The sequence below is a fragment of the Palaemon carinicauda genome, unplaced genomic scaffold (genome assembly GCF_036898095.1).
Source record: "Palaemon carinicauda isolate YSFRI2023 unplaced genomic scaffold, ASM3689809v2 scaffold49, whole genome shotgun sequence".
Taxonomy (NCBI): Eukaryota; Metazoa; Arthropoda; class Malacostraca; order Decapoda; family Palaemonidae; genus Palaemon; species Palaemon carinicauda.
In genome coordinates, this window is record NW_027171750.1 from 303,129 (window position 1) to 328,892 (window position 25,764).

Consider the following 25,764-nt stretch of genomic DNA (forward strand, 5'->3'; position numbering starts at 1 on the left):
TTGGCTTAGCAGAGAAGACTACGATACCCAAGATATGTCCTCGCAGCGTAGCTCAGGACTCGGAATGTACCGGAGAGACTACAGAGGTTATCGATTTTGATTTAAGAATTCCATGTATAAAATTTACAGCTTAATTTTACATTAAACTTTAGGCTTCAGCCTTCTTCTTTAATGGGATCTTTTACCCATGTGAATAGTTAGGTTAGCTTTTATTTTATAATAGTTTACCTTTGATAGAACAGTTTAAAGATGATAGAAACAGTATCTTTGAGAAAGATAAACAGAATAATACTTAGGTTGTATTATCATCGGTAAAGGTTCCATCATTTGCTTTCGTGAGCACGAAGATAATCTTATGAACTCATCGTCAATTACGTTTAGTCATTACTTTTACTTTAAGTGAATAAATATAAAATAGTATCTAATGTAAGAAATTATTCCAATAAAATAATATTCTCAGGTTTAACATTTTATTACAAAGTTGCCTTAGTCTAATTATGACAAGAAAGACCATGGTTTAAGCTCACTATGAACTATAAAATTGTTTAAAACTAATAAAAGTAAAAGATCAAGACCCATCCAATATTCTAAAACATCTAAAAGTCTCTTAAAAAACATGACTATGTATAGTTTGCCTCATAAAAATTTAAACTACAAAAATAATGTACTATTTTTCACTTACAAAATACTTATTCTTAATAAAGTATATTTGTATATTTATTCTACATGTTCAGTCTCTTAAAAAACAGGACTATGTATAGTTAGCCTCGTATAAAAATTAAAAAAAAAAAAAAAAAAAGGTACTATTTTCCACTTGCAAAATACTTATTCTTCTTTATTAATTGTATATTATTCAAGAATTCCCTGTCTTATGAGATGTTGACAGTGAGCCATTAGTAGGTAGTGCGTCGTATTCTTCTGTAAGATGACCGTGTCGCCTTCTTCGATTGGAAACTCACCGTAATCCTGAAGGCATCGGACCTGAGGAGAAACAATATGAATGAAACTGTGTTTTCCAAGTAGGCAAGTCTTGCATTACAATATTATTATTATTACTAGCTAATCTACAGCCCTAGTTGGAAAAGCAGGATGCTATAAACCCAAGGGCTCTAACAGGGAGAAAATTGCCCAGTGAGGAAAGGAAACGAGGAAATAAACTACAAGAAGAGTAATGAACGATCCAAATATCTTGAAAACTGTAACAAAATTAAATTAGATCTTTCATATATAAACTATTAAAACTTGAAAAAAATAACAGAAATATGATAGAAGAATGTGCCCTCAAGCAAGAGAACTCGAACCCAAGAAACTCCGCCCAGTTGTACCTAAAGACATAAGCATTTTGCTTTGGTCAATACAATCTCGCTACAACACTGTATCCTAATAATGCCTCCAATAGGAAATTCATTCATACATTTGAAAATTATACCTGGGAACTATACTCAATTTTTTTTAATGAGCCGCTTTTGCACCGACTCGCAGTGGTGCCCTTTCAGCTCGGAAAATTTCCCTGCTCTCTGATTGGTTGGAATTATCTTGTCCAACCAATCAACAATCAGGAAACTTTTCCGAGCTAAAAGGGCACCCCTGCGAGTCGGTGCAAATCTGCCTCACTAAAAAGAATCGACTATAACTAGAGCATCAGTAGTTAGAGCTACAAAACCTTTAAACCAGATTAGGGACTATAAATATAAAACCTGCTTTAGCATTCTAAGCTTAAATGAACTACCAAATATTTGAATACCATTAGGTAAGAAGCTGTATAATAACCTATACTATAGAATTTACAAGTTAGATATTGGGTATTTTTATTAAGAGTATGCTGACAAAAACTGGGATGTCACTGTATATATTTGCAAAAACTGTGCCCTTAAGATAGTAATACTGTCACAGTCTTATGCTTCAGTTCAATGTGAATAAATTGATAAGTACTGATAGATTATATGACAGTATTACCCAAACAAAAGTAGTAATCACTGAAGTGGATTCAGACAACTACTTCAAATGCAAAACATATAGCATTCATATAATTTCAGACTTTCCACACAGGGGGCACTTTTGGGAATTGGACCTCTGGTAAGTATCATAACCTGATATAAAAAAAGACTCTTAAGAGTATCCCAAACTTAAATTTCCAGTCATTTGTATATTTCCTAATTATATTAACCTGAGTTCTTTATAGCAGTACAGTATGGTTTTGGTGAAGCTGGAAGTTTTCCCGTTCAATTAAAAACGAGATTGTGGTAATCACTGACAGGCAACAGGTAAGCCCTAATAGTCTGAGTAGCCACTGTGCCCTTGACATAAGACTAGTGGAGAAGTGTAGGCGGGAAGTAACACTTGTACTCGTGTTTGCATAGTCAAGAAAATTAAAAATGACTTGAAATTGGCGATTTGTTCATACGCAAATACAAACATTAGTCTTTTAATAGATGATATTCCTAAAGAGGGAGGAAATTCCTATAACTAACCTAGATGGCTTAAATACTAAGATGTCAAAGCACTTAAACTTGTAAAAGGTTTCAACGGACAACTTTAAACAATCTGGGAAAAGGATATCTCGGGTGATAGACTCGGTTTTGCCAATACTTGACAGAAAGGGATTATGTTATCCAAAATATATATTGGGTTTGTATAAAGCTGTTCATCCTCTCCTTCATAAGGAGGATAGGGAATATACTTCTACTCTCAAAATGTATTGAAAAGTTGCCCTGTTGGGAGGCTTGCCTGCGTCAGACATATGATACAGCAAATGACGACACAACCGTTGCACCCCGAGAGACGAGAAAGAAAAGAGGAAAAAGGGGCAGACATTTATACCTTTGATATTAGGACTTATGTTGCAACTGCTATCTTAGACTAGATGCTTCTTGTCCTGTGAGGGTTCGCTACACTACCAGTTGAGTGGCTACCAACAGCCCAAAGATAAAAGTGTCCGGGGACCTGCGAGTATATTTCCAAAAGCAGTCTGCTGTTAACATAATCTAGCCTTCAAGACTTGCGTCACTGACAGGTGGTGGTGAAGAAACGACAGAAGAGACCCGAAAATCTAATACGGTAAGCAAGGACTCTAACGGTCGCCATGTCCTGTGTTCCTTCCGAAGCAGTGGTCCGACAATTGCTGAGCTTGGACCACTGGAAGTTTTGGCCTTCCTTAGGCATTGATGGTGACCCATCAGCAGAAAAGCTGTTGGAGGTGTTAGCAGATGCTCTAACGTCCAGGACATCTGCTTCGGAAGGAGCGCAGGACGTGGCGACTGTTAGATTCCTTGCTTACTGAATTAGATTTTCGGGTCTCTTCTGTCGTTTCTTTACCACCGACCATTATTCGGCCCCGTGCAGGAATGAGTACATACACCCTCAGTTGTCACGAAGGACGCTCCCCTTGCCCACCACCTTCTTCTAATAGCTCAAGAGAAAATACATCAACAATGACGACCAGCAGAGTGATTGTAGAATTTTGGCCAACTAGCGAGCTCATCCTTCACACTAGAAGAGGAATGATGATGGCACACATCTCCTTAAAAGAAGTGACCAGAGATCAGGATGATTTTCTTCTGTCCCGTAAGGGCACTACGACGTTAGTTGAAGAGGACTGAGCCAAGGCCGTCTCGAATAAAGGACAGGTGGTCCGAGCTCTGCAAGTGTCGTCCTCACAAACGATGGAGAACATTGACGAGGAAGTAGAAGGATATTACCTTCACTGAGAGGAGTGGATGCTCTTACTTTAGGAACCTGGTTTGGGGGCAAATCGAGGTCTCCTACCTTCCTCGGTTTTCTTCTGGAGGGCTTGGATCTACGGTTAGGTTAGGTTATAAAAAAAGTGCACCAGTCTGAGTGCCGGAGGGGAGAGCAGCTAAAAAGCTTCTTTGGCAACAGCTTGTGCAAATTTGCCTCTGAAGACAATCTCTCTTTAAGATTTCTTTTTCCTACAACCGTAATCAAACCACTATAAAAGGAGGCTATGACCTACACTCATCACAGGGTGATTACTGCAAGCAATCGTGCCCCTTGCAAAAAAGGACTAAAGAGATGGGAGCCAGCAGGTTTACCAGGGCAGACCCAAATGTCGGTATGTGGGGTTTCCACCATAAGCAAACGGCAAATGCTTCTGATAAGAAAAATCAGAAAACGATCAAAACAGCCAATGTTAAGAGATGGAGAAATTATGTCGGTGGTTACTTGTCGGTAATTACAGCCATGCTACCACCACCTCACTATACATTTTAACATCCAAGTTCCAGCTTCGTTGAATACTTCTATTAAAGAATGAAAGTTTGCATTCATGTAAAAACAAATACAGTTTGTATTCGTTTAGAAAAAAATAGAATTGACATAAGAAAGTCCAGAACTGAAAATGAGAGGAATATATTTCATGTCTAACCCAGAAGTAAACACACTATAATTCTGCCTTAACCTAAAATTAATTATTACTAGCTAAGCTACAACTCTAGTTGGAAAAGCAGGATGGTATAAGCCCAAGGGCTCCAACAGGGAAAAACAACCTAGTAAGGAAAGAAAATAAACAAACTGCAAGAGAAATAATGAATATGAAATGTCTAAAGATTGGTGACTTTAAAATAAATCTGTCATATGTAAGCCATGAAGAGCGACTTTATCAACCTTTTTAAAAAAAAAAAAAAAAAAAAAAATGCTGTCAGTTTGAACTTCTGAAAAAACTGAAAATCATTATCATGATTTTAACCCTTTTAGCCCCAAGCTATTTGGAACTTTCCAACCCTTAACCTCCAACCGTTTTTTTTTTTTCAAACATGTTTTGCAATATTTTTTTTTCAGATTGCGCTGACAGCCTTAATTTTCGTCATAGAGAGGTCAGGTTGGTCTTATTATTTTGGAAAATGCCTGGAGTTTCTCATAAAATTACCAAAATTATGAAAAAAAAAATGCAAATAGCAGTTTTTTGCAAGGACGTACCGGTACGTCCATGGGGGTTAATGGATGAGTTTTGTGAAACGTACCAGTACAGTACGTCCATTGGGGGTAGAAAGGTTAAATGCAAAGTTATTTATAGCATACTACAGTACTTCAAATGCATGAATATATAAGGAAGAAAATTTTGTGGTTACCTCAATGTATAAATTTTTGGGAGGTTTTATGTTTTGGGTGAGATCCAACCCGCAAACCTTCTCCGAGGGACCTCATGTAATTCGCCAGATTTTTGTTGTATTTATTGAACCACTGAATCTGGAAGGAATTTCAACATTATTGTAAATTTTAAACAGACAAATATTACAAGCATTTAAATATAAGCAAATATTGCAAATATTCATACTGGTAAATACTACGACCACTTAAGTAAAGTCAAATACTGCAACTATGAATAGTAAACAGTCAAAGCCTGTGATCAATTCAATGAATTTTTTCATACACTACACATTGCAATTTTTACGGACGACGCTGGCATCTTTGGAATTTGGAACAAAATCATCACTTAACCCTTTTACCCCCGGGGTTTTTGGAAATTTCCAACCCTTAACCCCCAGGAGGTTATTTTTTTCCCAGCACATTTTGCTGTATATTTTTTTTAAATTGCTCTAACAGCCTTAATTTTTGTCATAGAGAGGTCAGGTTGGTCTCATTCTCTTGGAAAATGCCTGAATTTTCTCGAAAAATTATCAAAAAATATGAAAAATAAATTTTTATAGCATTTTTTTTGCAAGGACGTACCGGTACGTCCATGGGGGTAAAGGGATGGCTTTTGTGAAACGTACCAGTACGTCCTTTGGGGGTAAAAGGGTTAACATATTCAAAATACAGTAATCGTGAAAATTACTTCTTTATTTTTTATTAAATTTTTTTCATGCAATAACACACACAATGCTGGTAATGAAGTTTTTGAATAGCAGAACTAAAACAAAATTAAAATATTAGTTTTAGAAACATAAAAATATTGAGATTCATTCGCTGCTAATTCACCATCAGTGCATTGTAAGTTGATAATTTTGCCTCTGCTTTCATTAATTTTAACACTATTATATACTAAAAGAAAATGAATTTATACACTGAAAATCATAAAAATTCATTGAATCAAAGAAAATAACCAAAGGTCTTCATATCTCACAGAATCAGTAACCCAAAACTGTGTGTTTGACCACCGACAAAGTTTGGCAAAAAGCCTTAGGCAAAGAAGACATTGACGGTAGGTGTAAATTTAAGGAGAAACCACACGAAGTTAAGACGGCAGTTGGAAGAGCAAGGGCTAAAGAATATGATGAGTTATATAAAAGGCTGGATACAAACAGAGGGAGGAAAAGAATTTACCGATTGGGCCAAGCAGGGAAAGATATATGCGTAATGGTTATAAAAGATTAATATGGCAATGTTATAATTGATGATAGGCAAGTGATAAACATATGCAAAGAATATTTGAGAGAGCTCATGAATGTGTACAATGCGAGAGAAGAAAGGCTGCTTGAAGCTCTGCGGACATATAGAGGTACTTGACAAAAGGAAGATAGAGTAAGGAAAAGCCTTGAAGAGAACGAAAAAGAGAAGGGAGGTGGACCCAAACGATATCCATGTGTAAGTGCTTGGTATATGTAGAAGAGAAGTTCCTAACGAGGCTCTTCAAAAGAATCTTGCTGTGGAGAGAATGCCTGAAGAGTGGGGAAAATGAACCCTGGTGCCTAAGTACAAGAAGAATGAAGATGCTCAGAGCTGCACAGACTACCGTGGAATAAAGCTGAAAATCTAGGAAAAAGTAATATTATTATTAGTATTATTATTATTACTAGCCAAGCTACAACCCTAGTTGGAAAAGCAAGATGCTATAAGCCCAAGGGCTCCAATAGGGAAAAATAGCCCAGTGAGGAAAGGAAATAAGGAAATAAATAAATGATGAGAACAAATCAACAATAAATCATTCTAAAAACAGTAACAACGTCAAAACAGGTACTGTACAGTATGTCATATATAAATAATAAAAAGACTTAAGGACACAAGTTGACGATGAGTGGAGAGCAGCACGATTTCGTGCCAGGTAAGAGCATTATGCATGTAATATTTATTTTGCAAATCTTAATTGAAAAATATCGTGGCCAGAAAGAATTACATTCCGAGTTTGTGGATCTACAGAAAGCTAATGATATATAGTGCTACGAGATGAATTAGGGTACTGTATTGTATTGTATGAAGAGCTCTGCAGTGGATGAGAAGTATGTGAGGGGCAAGTGCAGGATACATATGCTTAAGCAGGAGTCTCCATCGTCTATGTTATTTGCTGCCAACAAAGTGATCTGTGGCGAAAGTGATGAGGAGGTTGAAGCAAATCTCAAGATTTGGGGGACTGCGCTAGAGAGGAAGGGTATGAAAACTAGGGGATGGTATAAATGCAGTAGGACTTGAATATAAAACTTGGAAAAAGATAATAAATTCAATTATTTATAGTTAACTATACAGAGAAACAGTGGGTGCGATGGCGAGATGAGGCTAATTCAAGCCGTGTAGAATGGCTGAAGAAGAGTATCGGGTGTGGTATGGCACAGGAAGACATCAGCAAATGTGAAAGAGACGGCCCATAAAATGGAAGTAAGACCTGCTATACTGTATGGTTTGGAGACCGAACCTATAAGCAAGAGGCAGAGATAGTAGTTGCAGAAATGAAAATGGAGTTCTCGCTGGGGGGTAACGAGGAAGGATAAGATCGGAAATAAATTCACAAGAGGAACTGCATACGTCAATCGGTTTGGAAAGAAAGCGAGGGAAGCAGGACCAAGGTGGTACGGGTACGTGAAGAGAAGGAACATTACGTCGGGAGAGCAAAGCATGGAGCCACCAAGGTAGGAGGAGGAGAGGAAGGCCTAAGAGGAAATTTATGGTTTCAATAAGAGAAAACATGAGAGCAGTTGGTGTGACAGTAAATAGAAAGATACAATTTTCCGCTATGGTGACCTCTGAATGAGAGAAACCAAATGAAAAAGAAGAAAGAAGTTTTGTACAGTACACATTCCTTAACCCTTTTACCCCAGGCTATTTGGAAATTTCCAACCCTTAACCCCCAAGGGGTTATTTTTTTCTCAGCACATTTTGCAGTATATTTTTTTTAAATTGCTCTAACAGCCTTAATTTTTGTCATAGAGAGGTCAGCTTGGTCTCATTCTCTTGGAAAATGTCTGAATTTTCTCGAAAAATTATCAAAAATATGAAAAAAAAAAAATTTATAGCATTTTTTCACAAGGACGTACCGGTACGTCCAGGGGGGTAAAGGGATGGCTTTTGTGAAACGTACCAGTACGTCCTTTGGGGGTAAAAGGGTTAACCAACCAAGGAAATTCGTAAGGTTTAACCAACACTGAACCGTCCGAACAAATACCTCCGGTTCGCAGAGAGTTGCTCGAATGTTGGCCGGCAGGATGTTTCCGAACTCCCACCGCATGTCTCGGATTCGCTCTAATCTGCTGTATCTGCGGAGAGAAAGAGACGTCTATATAGGGACAAGTCGGTTAGTTGGCCTTCACTGTACATGAATCCACTATTACCCAGCTTCATTAATGTTGTAGTTTTTTAGTTTTTAATAGGTTGTCATTTTATACATGTCGCATTTTTGTGCAGATACTTATAAGGGAAAGTCTGATTAATTACTTTATCATTATTATTACTTGCTAAGCTACAACCCTAGTTGGAAAAGCAGGATGCTATAAGCCTAGGGGCTCCAACAAGGAAAACAGCCCAGTGAGGAAAGGAAAAAAAAGGAAAATAAAATAAAGAAGAGTAACAACATTAAAATAAATATCTCCTATATAAACTATAAAAAATTTAACAAACAGAGAGAGAGAAATTATATAGAAGGGTACAGAGAAAATGGCACTACCCAAGACTAGAGAACAATGGTTTAATTTTGGAGTGTCCTAGAGGAGCTGCTTACCATAGCTAAAGAGTCTTTTCTACCCTTACCAAGAGGAAAGTAGCCACTGAACAATTACAGTGCAGTAGTTAACCCGTTGGGTAAAGAAGAATTGTTTGACAATCTCAGTGTTGACAGGGGAGAATCTGTAAAGAATAGGCCAGACTATTCAGTGTATGTGTAGTCAAAGGGAAAATGAACCGTAACCAGAGAAAAGAATCCAATGTAGTACTGTCCGGTCAGTCATAAGACCCCATAATATGGCTTGGCACTGGGGGCAAGTAAAGCCCCTGACTGACGAGTTGAAACTGTTGAACATGGAAGAGATTGGACGGTAGAAAGGAAGCGACGATAGACTTGAGGTAGAAGGCTAAAAAGGAGGTCCAGTTTAGGGGGGTTGCAAGGACACTTCAAGGACCATTAGGTAATGCCTATAGCACTCAAAATCAGGTGCACTGAAAGCGCTGAGCAGAAAACCAGACACCTAAAACTTCTTGGAAGTTAGGGACTACAGTACTGAACTTTTCATACTGTCTTCAATCATGTTAGAAAAAACTCATATTGACTCATTACTACAAGCTGGAAATTTTCTATATCAGATAAAAAAAAAAAAATCACCTTTTTACCTCTTTTTGATAAAAGGGTAAGAAATGTTTCCTTACAACAATTAATGAAGATATTTACTAATTTCTCCCCTTTATAATAACGGACATAAGTTTCCACTTCGCATCAATATCAAATACATCTTTTGTTATTTTTATGAACCAATTGGTAGCAACCTCGCAACATCGTCTACCATTTGGGAGTCCACGTTTGACCACAATGGGAAGTGAAAATATAAATATAAAGTCATTTGTAATTTTCCTAACTATACAAATCTCAGTCCTTTAACAGAAGATTGACTTGGGCAAAGCTAGAACTGCTGTTACACATATTGGTAGGAGCATCTAACTGTTGAGTCTAAGGAAAATTATTCCTCCCAAGGGCAACCACTCCAAAGGACAGCTAGGATTATAGCCTAGCTTGTAATAATAATAATAAAAGCCTTTTCAACATCATGAGATAGAACAAAAGCAATTGTGGTGGCCGATGTGGTAACGTCCCTGACTGTTGAACGCCAGACTGGGGTTCGAGTCCCGCTCAAACTCATTAGTTTCTTTGGTTGCTGCAACTTCAATAATAATAAAAGCCTTTTCAACATCATGAGATAGAACAAAAGCAATTGTGGTGGCCGATGTGGTAACGTCCCTGACTGGTGAACGCCAGACTGGGGTTCGAGTTCCACACAAACTCGTTAGTTTCTTTGGTCGCTGAAACCTCACCATCCTTGTAAGGTCAGGATGGGGGATTTGGGAGAGCCTATAGGTCTATCTGCCGAGTCATCAGCAGCCATTGCCTAGCCCTCTTTGGTCCTAGCTAGGATGGAGAAGGGCCTTGGGCGCTGATCATATATATATATGGTCAGTCTCTAAGGCATTGTCCTGCTTGATAGGGCAATGTCACTGTCTCTCGCCTCTGCCATTCACGAACGGCCTTTAAGCCTTTGAATGGCAGCTACCATTTTCATCTTGACAGAAAACTCTATTTCATCATTTTGGTACCACGGCCGAAACTTGTGAATTTGTATCTTTCTGTGGATGTTTTGACTCGGGTGAAAAAAGCAACACTTTACTTAAGTTTGAGGAAAAACTGTGCACAGACTATTAATCATAGCTATTTCAAAATCAACCAAGAAGGTTTCTGGAGTTATTAAGTTTTTCAATTAAGCGTACTTTACAAGCATTGATTAGTGCACGAGAATGAGGTACAATGGGATAGTGCATGATATACTAGATGATAGAAGTATAGATGGGAATCTTAACCCTTTTACCCCCAAAGGACGTACTGGTAAATTTCACAAAAGCCATCCCTTTATCCCCATGGACGTACCGGTACGTCCTTGCAAAAAAATGCTATAAAATTTTTTTTTCATATTTTTGATAATTTTTTGAGAAAATTCAGGCATTTTCCAAGAGAATGAGACCAACATGACCTCTCTATGACAAAAATTAAGGCTGTTAGAGCAATTTAAAAAAAATATACTGCAAAATGTGCTGGGAAAAAAATACCCCCCTGGGGGTTAAGGGTTGGAAATTTCCAAATAGCCTCGGGATAAAAGGGTTAATAATACAATGAATGATAGCGATATGGAAGAAGTGAAAGAGACAATATTTGAAGGCCCAGTTACTCAAAGCAAAGGTCCCATTCCTGACTATGATTGGGTAAGGAAAAAATAAGGTGTTTGTGTGAGAAGGATTTGGCAAAGTAAGGGGGGGGGGCCGAGGTATGTATAGGATCAACTTTTTATGTATTTTTTTCCAATTGAGAGAGAGAGAGAGAGAGAGAGAGAGAGAGAGAGAGAGAGAGAGAGAGAGAGAGAGAGAGAGAGAGAGAGAGAGAGAGAGGTAATTAGTGTAACAATTGTTTGTAGTGAGAAAGACTGCTGGTATAATTAAGGTTGTTTGTTTACTTTCTTGTAGCTAGTTTAGACCAGTAGTGAATGTCCTGGGTAAAGGTGTTTTTTAACTGACTGCTGCCAGAGGCAGTTGTGTGTTCAAATACTGGAATCATTCTTTTTTCTACCAGCTTTGGAAGTGTTTATCTATTATATTGGTAAGTACAGAATTGCTTTCTTTGCCTTTGGGGTGATTGTGAATGATAGAAAGTTTATTATTTATCTTTGATTATAGTAAGATAAGTTTGGTTGGCTAGAAGTGTCCGTACGTGTTTTTTCTTTGCATTTTGAATTTGGACAAATTATTGCTGGCCAGGATTATCATAAGTGACATTTATTAGACTGCTCTTGAGGATTGTATAACCTTTGATGACCTGGCTTGTATAAATGATTTCTCCTGGATGGATGATGATGACGATAATGATTATTACCGATTAACTGAGGCAGTTGTGGCAGATTTTCCATCACTGTTGTGTTTTGCCACAGAGATGTGGCTGTGCCGTTAAAGACAGTTCGGCTTAGTGCGTATGGACAACAGTATCTGTATTACTATATAACAGTATATAAAGTACATATACATACTTATATATTATTTGGTTGCGGTTATTGTTTTAGTTTTAAGTTTTGTTAATGTTTTTTTGGTTCGTTTGAATATTGTTGCTTTATCTAATTGATTTAGTTATATGTATTATAGCAATAAGTGTGATTGTTGGAGTTTCTTTTTAATATTGATTTTTTTATTATTATTATTAATTATTACTGGCTAAGCTACAACCCTAGTTGAAAAAGCAGGAATGCTATAAGCCCAAGGGCTCCAACAGGGAAAATAGCTCAATGAGGAAAGGAAATAAAGAAAAACTACAAGAGAAGTTTAAGAACAATAACATTAAAATAAACCTTTCATATACAAACTATAAAAACTTGAAAATAACAAGAGGTAGAGAAACAAGACAGAATAGTGTGCTCGAATGTACCCTCAACCAAGTTTTAAGGTTAGATTTAATTTGCCTTCAGTCCAAGAGTCTGGTTTGTGATAATGTAAGGAGAAAAGTTAATGCTGCAGAGACTTTTGTCTGTAAGATTCCAGGGTGTGGGGTTTGTCTTTGCCACATCCCGCCACAGCGTGAGACCTAGCACTACTAGCAAGAGCGTGAGCTCTTGTACCAAAACACCTTCCTGTTAGGAGATGGGATTTTTACAGCTCTGCTCCCCCCAAGAAACAAGGCAGAAGAACTGTTCAATGTCTCACGAGACTTGGCTTTGATCGGTCATGCTGTTCATAGGCAACTTCGGATTTTTTAGTGCTGATTCCCCCCACAAGAAACAAGGCGGAGGAACTGTTCAATGTCTCACGAGACTTGGCTTTGATCGGTCGTGCTGTCCATCGGCGACTTCTTTCTCCTTCCGTTTAGGGCGGCACATCCGAAGGCTCGGCAACAAAAGAAGGATACAGAAACAGTCGAGGCGCAGGTAGCATCACACCTGTACCTCGTCCCGTTATGTCTACTTAGAAGAAAGGAACGTTCCCGGTATGTACCATCTCGCATCCGAAATAAGAACGTCCTATGATCGTCTTCCCGATCGGATGCATACTCGATACGGTCAAAGACGAATTCTTCGCCAGACGTAGCAGCTTCTGCAGGCACGGTCAAAGGCACTGCGCCTGGTACGAGATCAGGTGTTATACGTCCTGGACTCAGTTGGCATGCATGCTTTTTCCTTCTCTCTCCTGAAATAGAGAGAGAGAAAGATAGAGACAGTGTACCCAGACAGCTCCACAGTGCTGTGCAAGCCGGCGTTTCTACTCACTATGGAACAATTCTCGGCACTCTCTCAAGAAGGGAGGTTCCTGGTATCGCATTGTCTCTCCCATGGGGAGAGAAACGGTAGGAATCACAATTACGAGAATTCTATCAATCGGTCTTCCCAGACTACTACTGCTTGTTCTTCTCCTTGAAGTTGTAGGGAAGACTAATGAAGATGAGCCAGGGATGAAGTGATACTTCCTGAGTGGCCTTTAAAAATAAACATGCTGACTGCCAGGACCAAGTATGTTGGATTCAGGCTCAAAATATCTTTGTTACATTAACTGGGAAACACTGCATATCCACCATAGGCAGCAGAGCAACAGGTCTCTGTACTGAAACTCTGTGGAACTTCAAAAGTTCAAACTTGCAACAAATATTTTCATATTGGTTGAGAAGGCTAACATGTCTTTTTATAGTTTATATATGAAATATGTTTTAATGTTAATGTTTTTAAAATATTTAAAATTTATTTCAATTATTCATTAGTTCTTATATTGTTTATTTATTTCCTTACTTGGCTATTTTTCCCTGTTGGAGCCCTTGAACTTATAGCATCTTGCTTTATCAACTAGGGTTGTAGCTTAGCTAGTAATAATAATAATAATAACGGTCGAATCCAAAGTGGGCGGGGCCTATCATCCGCCCGCCAGCTACTGCTAACTACCTCGTTGAAGTCAAACGCCTATTAAATGATGACTGCTTGCATTCGTGTAGAGTAACACCAATACGTTTACCCTGTACGTGAACATACCAGTTTGCTTCGCTCGACAGAGAAAGCGAGACGTAGTGTCACTCTTTTACCTTTGTGAGTATCCGCCCTTTTGCTTGGGCAATTGTGTAGAATTAACTCTTACCAACTCCAAATATCACAAACTTTCAAATTTATATTTTTCCTAGCCACACAAACCCGAGTCCTTTAAATAACGGCGAGAGGAGACACTCTTTTGTCCCATGAGGGCGCTGTGCTAACTGAACAGGACCCTACACTTCCGGCCCGAGTGTCAGAGTTTTCGAAAGCCACCGCCACGTAGAAACAACTCTTATTTAATAAAATAATGCAACTACAGTAATGTACATTGTACGGACATCAATTCTATTCACGGAAAAATATCCCATACTTACAGGTAGACCAGAAGGCATCTCTTATTCCGTTCCAAAGCGGCATGTCTCACTTCGCCTGCCACAGTGGCATTCCTGGAAAAGAATTTCAAATATATAAAAATTTGTATTTTTCTGTGTCAAAAAACATCAAATACTTTACTTTACAGCCTGCTTATCTGGTCCTGTATAACAGGAGTATACACAAGTTTTTTTGCAACATGCTTTTAAAATACTTTACAGATGTTACAATAGAGTATATTGTAAAGTTTATCATAACTGGTCCTTCTTTTGAAGTCTTTTTACTTCTTCTAAGAGTGTTTCTTACATAGCTTTCAGGAAACAATAAGGTTTTAGTACTTAAAGGATTTGTTTTTGGTAGCCAGTCTAACATTTAAAATCAATAGAATATTGATAAAGAACAAAACAATGAGTAGCTGTAACCAAAAGATACGAAAGCAAATTACACGCAATCAATGGATCTACATTCCTCCTTTACCCGGTGTCTCACACAATCAACGGATCTACATTCCTCCTTTACTCTGTGACACGCAATCAATGCATCTACATTCCTCCCTTATTCTGTGACACGCAATCAATGCATCTACATTCCTCCCTTATTCTGTGACACGCAATCAATGCATCTACATTCCTCCCTTATTCTGTGACACGCAATCAATGCATCTACATTCCTCCCTTATTCTGTGACACGCAATCAAACTTGTTGTAAAAGTAAATGCTTCTCTGTTGAACAAGATGGCATAAGTCTTACTTCATAGTTTATAAATAACTCATCTATAACATTGATATTACTGATCTTGATATATTTTATACTTTTTTTTTACTTATCCTTCCCCTTAATGGATTAGACTGGGTAAGGTCTGTTTGGGGTGCAGATATCTATGGTTATCTTAGGATACATCCCTGATTATACACGATATCTTCAGATAGTTGTTTCCGGGGGTTGGAACCCTGTGATACCTGACGGTAATTCTCTTGTAACATCAATCGCAGAAATATCATACTGTAGAAGTTGCCAGAAGGAACTTCCATCGGGACGACATGGCTCGAGCCCAAAAATACATTTTTCCTACGTCAAAATCCTTTATATGTATATATACAGTAAATTTTGACTGAATGCCTGACCTCTGATATAGAAACTTCATTTAGAACTGGAATGAGCTTTGACTTTAGAATTAAGCTTGTCAAGGTGTATTATTATTATTATTAATATTACTATCCAAGCTACAACCCTAATTGGAAAAGCAAGATGCTATAAGCCCAGGGGCTCCAACAGGGAAAAATAGCCCAGTGAGGAAAGAAAATAAGGAAATAAATAACTGAAGAGAACAAATTAACAATAAATCATTCTGAGCCGTACGTCACGGCTTATTACAAATATATATAAAAAACTAGTGCATATACAGTAGCGCTCTTTTAACGCACCTTATACTTTGAAAAGGGCAATAAAGTTGAATAACTTCTCTTATTATGATTGCGTTACTAAATCCGAGCGTTGCGTGAATTGAAAAATAAAAAGCAGGCTAAAGAAGCCTCGACAACTATAGGACAATTGTGACTATTAACAGGTTGTTCAACTTTCTTGCCTTTACACTAAAGTACGAGCATTAAATGACTCTACTGTAAAGCAATGTGCATTTCGCCTCCATTCTGCACAAGAGACCAATTTCTGTCTCCAGGAAACTCCTGGTTGGAGACACCATACCTTGCTTAGCCTCTGGTAAATCTAAAACAAAGCAGGACCTTACCTACAGTAGATCTAAACACAACGTTCGCCAAGTCTAAAATCACATGATAAAAAAAACCTGGCTTAATGGTGGACTTACAAAAGCTAAAATTCTTTAAAGTAATTAGTATTTTTCCTAGCTATACAAACCTGAATCATTTATAAGGGGCTTACTCTCTTTTTTTTTTTTGCTATGACTAAAATTTAAGAAGTCCTGTGGGTCTGTCAATAATGTATGGTCACCCTCTGTTCCTACTCGTGCTGGGTAGATGCATCGGAGCTTACGGCTTTGTTCCTCACTTTACTCTGGGTTAAGACTTGCCGGTGGATGAGACGTGAAACATAAATAAATGGGTTTGTATACCTAGGAGAAATACAAATTACTCATACAAACCATCGTCAATTATGGGCGTCTTCCTTTTGGTGGGAATCAGTACCTATGTGACAATGCTAGGGAGTCTGTCTGGCCCTTGACGCAGGATAAAATAACGACTATCATGACCAGCTCGTATGATAAATATGGTCATGACGTCAGCCTCAAAAAATTTAGTAATTGTCAAAGCCATAACACAAGTTAGAGATTTGTGTAACAACAATTTCTTCATTTGAAATATATCACATATATGTAATGTCACAGACGTTTTCTTACGTGTATAAGTGGCTATCAGTGTAGGTACTCCCTAGGAAGGAAGGTTCTGAAGAGAGGAAGGAAGCCCCTTTCATTCTACTGCATTCTCATGCCACAATAATGCTGAAAATAACTGTCGATGTGACAAGGAAAATGCGTTCAGAGATCTATGGGTACCTTTTAATTACTGGAGCTGTGAAGATAATCTGTCTTTAGAGAACCAAACATTACGCACCTGTGAGTGGTTCTTGTGGAATGCTAAAGTTGCGGCAATACTACAAATGTCGTGAGCCTTGGAAGGGACCCCAGTCGACACATTTTCCAAAGATTTGTATGCTCTCATGATAGCCTCTCGTAAGCAGAAAGAGATGGTGTTCTCGGTTACTCCCTTCTTGTTTCGACCTGTGCTTACAAACAAGTTAGGGACGAGAGGGCGAAAGGGTGAGGGCCTCTTTAGATAAAGATGGACTGCCCTTACAGGACAAAGTAAGACTGTCATGATCATCAGTTACCTCGCTGATTGCTGAAATCATAAGGGAGACAACTCTCTCATCAGTCAATGATGGATTTTGGGTCTTGGTTCGGCACAAAAGTAAAAAAGACAAAAAGACAAATCTTTTAAACACCCAGATTGTGACACCAAGTGAGAGAGACTGTGTAGTTCACTCATTCTCTTTGATGATGAAAGAGCTAAGAGAACCACTTATCTTCAATGTTAGGTCCCTGTCTCTTGCTTTGCATAGCGGTTCGTCGGGTACCAACTTTAGGACCTTAAAGCCTTCAACACACTCCCGGACGGGAGTTCAAGTTCCCGAGGTGGGCAAGATTGCTCAAATCTTCTGAATAAAGCCGAGAGTTCCCACAAGGAGGAGAGATCAATTCCCTTCAGTCTGAAGACCTGGCTCGAGGCTGAGCGATAGCCTTTACTGCTGTGACTGACATTAGTTTCTCCCTCCACATCTATGACACCAATCACAGAAAAGTGACCACTTTGCCTGATAGATCGCTGCGGAGGACTTGCGGAGGTATCCTGAAGTGCTCCGTAGTCAGTCTCGAAAAGCCTTTCCTTTGGAGGTGGTGTTGGATAACCCTCAGCCGTGAAGAGACGGGCAGTGAGCCGTTTCGTAAAACTTTCACATGAGGTTGACATAAAAGGTTTGACCAATCTGGACGTTCTCTTGGAACTTCTGTGTGAAGATCTAGAATAGTCCAGGTACCAATCCACTTGTGGCCACCTTGGCGCGATTAGCGTTACTCTTCGGTTTTGTGACAACCTTATCTTGTTCAAGACCTGACTGATCAGACAGAACGGGAAATGCATAGACGCCATCCTGTCCTAAGAGTGTTGGAAAACAGTCTTCCGTTACTGCTGCTGCATCCAGGACTGGAGAAGAATATACTGGTAGATTGTTGTTCAGATATGCGGCGAACATGTCTACGGCCAGGGAAGCTCGCATACTGTATTCAGCAGACTCTTCGCCACTAGATAATCTACAGACAATTCTGAACCAATTACAGTATCGACAACTAGTCGGCTCATATTGTCTATCAAATTCTTTTACCATGGGATGAATTGACCTGAGAGATGAATGGTATTTACATGTGCTAGTGTTGCATCCCTACTGCCAACTGACAGAGGATCTGGCATACCGAGCCCCCAGCTTGTTGACAAAAGTCACTACGGTTGTGTTGTCGTTCATCAACACTACCGAGTGACTTTCGATCGCTTCTGTAAAGCAGAGTAACACGAGATGCGCTGCTTTGAGATCCAGACAATTTACGTGGAACGACTTGTCTTCCTGTGACCATAGTCATGAGATTTGTTCCTTCTTTTCGAGAAGCATCTGAAATGATTCAGAAGTCTACAATAGAGTTGGAATCAGTAAAGGTGCTATCAGATCCCCCTCCTCTAAACACCCCGAGAGATCTGTTCTCCTGTCTCGTGGGATCTTCCAAAGGGCCGATAGTGAGTCTGAGGTCTGCGACCATTAGTGGCCACTGTACCGAGCGAAGGGTACCAATTTCTGTATGCATGAAAGGGGACCCACAAGCTTCTGCTAGAAGTTAGCTGGAAGGAACTCCTGGAGAAAAGGTGTTACGGTCTGTCTAAAGATGGAAATACTCTGGCTTGGACCGTATCCATGTTCATGCCCAAGTACCATAGACGACATTGTGGGTCAAGTCTTGATTTCTCGTAATACAGCCGGATACCCAGGTCGCAGAAAAATTCGGGAAGAATCTAATTGGTGGGTAAGACGAGATCTTGACTGCCAGTAGTGGCCAGTTGTCTAAGTACTGCAAGAGCATTATTCCCGTCGCGAGAGCCCATGAGGAGACTTAGGGTGAACAGGAGAGTGAACGTCTGTGGGGCTGTTGACAGGCTGACATATAGCACCTTGAACTCCTAAGTTCTATCTCTGAAAATGAAACGCAGGTACTTCCTTGATCTTGCATGGCCTGCGCCACTGTGCAGCAGGTCTCCATCTCAAACCGAGTTTGAAGAACAAACTGCTTCAAGCAGGAAAGATCTACAACATGTTTTCAACCTCACGACAATTTCTCCACTAGGAAGAGGTTGCAGAAGAAACCCGGGGACTTGTGTAAGACTTCCTCTATTGCTTCATTCTCCAACATCAGTGAAATTTCTTTCTCCAAGAGCAGATCTTTTCGGGATCCCGTCAAATACAACGATGGGATCGTCAGAGTCGGAGTATGGGATAATGTAGGTCAACAACTTGTGAACAGGATATGATACCCTGAGCAAAGAAATTCTATAGCCCTGGGATCTCCCCCGAAGAACTGCTACCTCATCCAGTAATGTTGCAGGGGGTGCAGCATTCCCCTACAGGTGTTAAATCTAGGGATCTACTGTCCCTAACGGGTACCTTGACATCCTCGATTCCTGCGACCGGAGGGACGCACAGGTCATTTGTGTATCTCCGGACGCATGGAAAAACTTGCATCAGCACTAGGAGCACATGACCAATCTTTCAGATATTTTTACACTTTAACCCCTTGCGAGGAGTCTGGAAGTGTTGATGATTTTCCAGGTGAAACTTTAATAGCTTTTTTTCTGGAGGAAACTTACCACTTGAGTCTTCATATGTTACTTGTAGCCCTGACTCACTATGGGATCTCACTGTGGAATAATATAACTTTGAAAGTTAAAGGAGTTGGTGATACCTGTTGTCCATTCGCAGAACAGTGCGAGGACAATGTTGGCTTGTTATTATTTATTAATTGATCTACATTAATCGGTGAATTCTGCATCATGGATGAGAAATCTGTTCCCCTGAGCTTAGCATATTCTGTGGGGATATTGATCTGTTAGGATTTACAAACTCTTGGAGAAATTAACAGTTCCTCTAATAAATCCTGCTCTGGTTGGTTAATTAACGAGGTCAAATGATCCTAATCACTTAAGAGCATTTGCCGTCTCACTAAGAATAATCGGAGATAACTCTTCAACAATTGTCTGTTTGATGAAGATGCCCGCATCCTTTGTTATCTGTGCCTCTTGGAATTCTGATAACGATAGGTAGGACAGGGAAAATTCAGGGCTCGTGAGAGATTTCTGCTTCTTGCCCTCTTTGGAGAAAGGAGTGGATGAACAATCCCTTTTAGCTTTCTTTACGACAGCTACTAAATTTCTCCCGTTGGGAAGATGAACATTCCCTACAGATTTTGCAAGTGGAAGACACGGAACACTTCTTACCATGACCCGCAGGCCATGGCAGGTTGTCATACATATTTAAGAAGCACTCGTGATCACATAAGCTGATAAGGAAAAAGAGAAGAGGGGTCAGCGGCCGAACAGACGTCAGTTGGTTGCAGCGGCCAAGAGTAAAGCGGGGACTTAGCCGCAGAGTCCGTCAAGCCTACCCAGCTTGGGTGGGAATGGGAAAACCATACAATGTTACCAGATCCACAGGATCTCCTTAATTTTGGTTGTAGCTAAACGGCAATGCTGTAGAGTGTAACCCATATAAACGACGAGGGTTCGTATTTGCGAAAGAACAAACAGCATTGCATTAAGTAGACTTCTTATAACAGATCTTATGCTTTCAAAAAAGGCATTAAAGTAGAACAACTTTTCTGATCATGGTTACGTGAATGGCTCTGAGCATTGCATACAAAGCATCAACTTAACTCCGGCTAAAGTAACCTCAACACTTTAAAGTCGAGGATAGTACGGCTAAATACAGCGGGACGATGGTAACCATTGACAAGTTGTTCAATTGTTTGCCTTCATATACTAGACTAGAAGTGCAGCTTACATTAAATTGCAACCATGTGCATTTCACCTTGATTATTTTTTTACTAGAGCGTAAATTCTGTGTCGAGGCAACTCCTGGTAGATCTCAAACCAATCATGACCTAGCCTATGCTAGACTTACAAACAACCTTCACCTAGTCTAAACTCACAAAAAAAAAAAAAAAGGGGAGCCTAGGGTTGTGATGGCCTGGTGAGAGCGTCCTTGTCTGGTGATTGCCAGACTGGGGTTCGAGTCTTGCTCAAACTCCTTAATTCCTTACCATCCTTGTGAGCTTAGGAAGGGGGTTTGAGGGAATCTATAGGTCCATCTGCTGAGTCATCAGCAGCCATTGCCTGGCCCTCCTTGGTCCTAGCTTGGATGGAGAGGAGGCTTGGGCACTGAGCATATGTCAGTCTCTAGGGCATGGTCCTGCTTGATAGGGCAAACGGCACTGCCCCTTGCCTCTGTCATTCCTAACCGGCCTTTAAAACCTTCAAGTATGGCAGGTTTACTATACTTTAGTACAATATTAAGAGACTGGAAAAAGGCATAATTGGCGGATAATGGTCACCTAGATACTTGAAGCTTCCATGACCTCTTACCACTGAATTAAATTTGAATGAGTTCCAACTTGATCTTAACCCCTGAGTTCGTAACAGGTGGTGCTGTTGTCCCAACTTAGATTTTTCCATTTTCTTTATTATTAGTCAGGACAATATTTTTCACATTAAATCAGAGGTGTTTTGACTGTCGAGTGACTTTTCTTGGCCAATCTTGCCTGCACATCTACTATTGCTACCTCCGTATCTGACAGTGACTCATTTGTAACAGTTCTACTTAAATACTCATTTAGATAAGATACATTTAATGGTAATGGAAACATCCCAAACTGGTGACCATTTCCCTACTGGAGTAAATAGGAAGTGTTTGTGGCATGCTTCAAGGCATTTTGAACAGTTTAGATTATGTTAATCGATGTAAAAAAGCTCTTCACAAATTATCAAGACAACTTACACTATTATATACCTCTGAAAGTCTGAAGTTTCCGCTGGGAAGCCAGACGAGAAGTAAACACAGGGTTGCGAGTTGTCTTAGGTTAAGCTAAGAACACAGAGGTTGGGGTGTTAGTGGCGTGCTCCAAGGCATTTTGAACGGTTTCGATTATGTTAACTGATGTAAAAAAGCTCTTTACAAATTATAAAGACAACTTGCACTAGTATATACCTCTGAAAGTCTGAAGTTTCCGTTGGGAAGCCAGACGAGAAGTAAACACAGGGTTGCGAGTTGTCTTAGGGTAAACATAAGAACACAGAGCTTGGGGTGTTAGTGGCGTGCTCCAAGGTATTTTGAACGGTTTCGATTATGTTAACTGATGTAAAAAAGCTCTTCACAAATTATAAAGACAAGTTACACTATTGTATACCTCTGAAAATCTCAAGTTTCTGCTGGGAAGCCAGACGAGACGTAAACACAGGGTTGCGAGTTGTCTTAGGGTAAGCTAAGAACACAGAGGTGGGGGGGGGGGCGCTTGCTAAGGATATGCAGCGTAACCAGTAGGTATGGATTCACTGTACGTAATGTATTGATCAATTCATCAGCACTTTAGCGGCAAAACACTGAGCCAATCGACAGGCGCAGTAATTTGAAACAATCCAATCAGACCCCGCTTAACCTGGGAAATTGCCAGAGGACTTTTTTTTTATTCAATCAGAATCGAAACATTTTAAAATTTAAACAGGGTAATGGGAACATCAAACTTAGCGTGGAGATGCCCGTTCTAACTTCTTGGCCGCCGAGACGTAAGAATGGCAACGTTGACCTCCGAGAGTTACCAAGTTCGACGTGATACAAGAGATTCCTTTTACAAGTTGAACAATCTAAAGCTGGTGAGGTTATGAACTTCACCCAACCAAGGGAGTTTTTCTTCTTTGTCTGCATCTTTTCCCACTTATGTGGGGTCGATGTTTCTGACCAGCTTTCTCCATCTACCTCTGTCCCACACTTTATCATCGGTTAATCCCTTTGATCGAAGGTCATCCTTGATACAGTCTATTCACCTTCGCTTTGGTCTCCCTCTCCTTCTCGTTCCCTGTACCTCTATTTCCATCACCCTCCTCCCAATATACTGTTCATGGCACTGTTATGATAGCTCAAGCCAAAGGAATATTGCTAAATACGATGAAGTTTTTTTTAAATATCCTAATTATCTTGATGTTTTTGTCATCCTACCTTGCTTTGCATATGATGAACCGCAGAACACGCACCAGTCCATCTCATTCACCGACCGCCCCTCAAAAGAAAAAAAAGAAAATAAAATGACAATGAGGGTTGAATGTAGTTCGTTGGGACAGGCGTAAATTTTCTTATTACTTTGTAAATATCACCCACAAATGGCATTTAATACCGAATTCTATCTTGGGAATACTGTATATATCCACTTGGAATTCATTTAACGGTAACAGCTTCTGGCCGGGTGGAGATTCGAACCCCCACCTGTGTGGCTGGAAACTATGCCTACAGTGACTCTACCGAGTCACTCGGTAGAGTCACTGTAGGCATAGTTTCCAGCCACACAGGTGGGGGTTCGAATCTCCACCCGGCCAGAAGCTGTTACCGTTAAATGAATTCCAAGTGGATATATACAGTATTCCCAAGATAGAATTCGGTATTAAATGCCATTTGTGGGTGATATTTACAAAGTAATAAGAAAATTTACGCCTGTCCCAACGAACTACATTCAACCCTCATTGTCATTTTATTTTCTTTTTTTTCTTTTGAGGGGCGGTCGGTGAATGAGATTTCGGTATTAAATGCCATTTGTGGGTGATATTTACATTGTTTAAAATCACGTGTGCTTGTGATATATGTTCATTCTTATTACTTGTAAAATCAATATCTTTTACAGAATATGATTCGTGGTTACATTGCCATGAGTGTAACCGGTTAGCAAGCAAACACAGGGTGGCCTAAGAATATGTCTCCTAGGTTAGGATAAGTGGGGACCCTTGAGTTAGGCGGTGTTCTTGCGTACGAGGTTTTGTAGTATGACGGACATGGCCACGAACGACTGGAAATATGGAAAGAAAATTCCCAATTTCTGTGCACTCAGGAGGCCTTGGCCGTCTATATGCAAAGGCTCCATTATTCTTCAACACGGGACTAGGTAATGTGGCTCAAATTCATTTAAGTAGGGTAGTGCAGTATTAAATTGTTAGTAAAAAATCAGTTTAACTATTGTATTACAGTAAACTAATTACATCTATTAAAATAGATTGTGATAACCTAAATTACCATATCCTATCTATTAAATATATAAAATGTATCCACCCTGCTACAAACTAACCAATTCCCTTTTAAAATTTTGGTTTTTAAAAAATCACAGCTTTTGGAAAATAAGAATTTCCACAAATTCTCATCAGAAACATTCAAATTACCAGTAAATACAATCAGAACATCTTCAGCTAAAAAAAAGTAGTTTTTTCCCTAGGTATGGTAAACATTTTCAGTGAACTAAAACCTTATTTTATAGAGTGAAAAGAAACAGCGTCCAAAAATGTTTAACTTACCAGACAAAGCCCTGGAATTTCTGGAAATCTTACGAAATATGGAAAAAAGTAAAGCCGGCCAGATGCCTTCATTCAACGTAAGTTTGACCCCCTATAGGTCGTCTACCGAATCTCTGCCGGTTAAATAACGAAGGCTAAAGGTTTTCTGTGTCTTTTGAACGGTTTGGAGGAGAATATATGTTGGGAAATTCATATAATTAGCCATCGTTATTTAACCGGCAGAGATTCGGTAGACGACCTATAGGGGGTCAAACTTACGTTGAATGAAGGCATCTGGCCGGCTTTACTTTTTTCCAGATTTCGTAAGATTTCCAGAAATTCCAGGGCTTTGTCTGGTAAGTTAAACATTTTTGGACGCTGTTTCTTTTCACTCTATAAGATAAGGTTTTAGTTCACTGAAAATGTTTAAATAACTTCTGGCAGTTCGCAAACTTCGCGCTCAACGTTATTGTTATTGTCGAAGGCTGACAGTTTTGTTTACTGGAAACTTTTTTTACGACGTTTTACGATTTAGTGGATATTTATAGATTATTATTTTTATATTTGAGGAATAATTATAATAATCATTTTATAATCTCATAAAAAATAAACTTTTTCAAATATTACCGTAAGTTTATATTTGTAAACTTTTCTTAAAATGATGATAAATATCCAATTTTAATTACTGAACTCAACCAAAATCTAACAACGATACTCCATTTAGGTTTGTGGTTAAGAATACGTTTACTACGATGATTTATGATATCATAAATAACTCTAAATTATCATTCTTACAATTGTGATTTAAGTATAATTATTTATTTATTTATAGAGTTATCTTATTTATGTTTAAGTATTGATGGGGTTTTATTTCCATAATCTTTCTTTCAAATAATTGCAAATATCAACTATAATTAGTAAACGAAACCAAAAACAGACGATCAGCTGGAGCAAATGAAAACACAACTCACTCCGTTCAAACATCTAAACTTGAACTTGTTTAAGTTTGTGTTTTGCGTTTGTTTCCTACGATAGTTTATGATTTTCCAAATATTTGGAGATTATTATTCGTATAAATATACATTAATTCTAATAATTTATCTATATTTACAAAAAATACATTTATATTCATATATTATTGTACAGTTATTTGCATTAACTATCGTTTTAAATTATTCAAAATATTTATCAATAATAAACGAACTAAACCAAATAAAAACCAGACGATTGGTGACACGAAATGGCGATCTTCGACAAAGGAAAGAAAGAAAAAAAGATATTTGCTATGAACATAAAATTACATTAAAGATTGAATGTTATTTACT

General features: G+C 38.9%; 2 protein-coding genes across 2 annotated transcripts in view; one reads left to right on the forward strand and one right to left on the reverse strand.

Annotated features, from left to right (window-relative positions):
* Positions 1-25,764, forward strand: part of LOC137637009 (uncharacterized) — a 115,238-nt gene that overhangs the window by 58,397 nt on the left and 31,077 nt on the right. The gene's annotated exons all lie outside the window — the stretch shown is intronic.
* Positions 454-24,760, reverse strand: LOC137637007 (DNA replication complex GINS protein PSF1-like). Its single transcript, XM_068369322.1, is given in 6 exon segments — positions 454-981; positions 5,088-5,141; positions 5,143-5,205; positions 8,333-8,423; positions 14,288-14,359; positions 24,719-24,760. Coding segments are annotated over 4 exon segments (312 nt in total). The 5' UTR covers positions 8,396-8,423; positions 14,288-14,359; positions 24,719-24,760; the 3' UTR covers positions 454-849.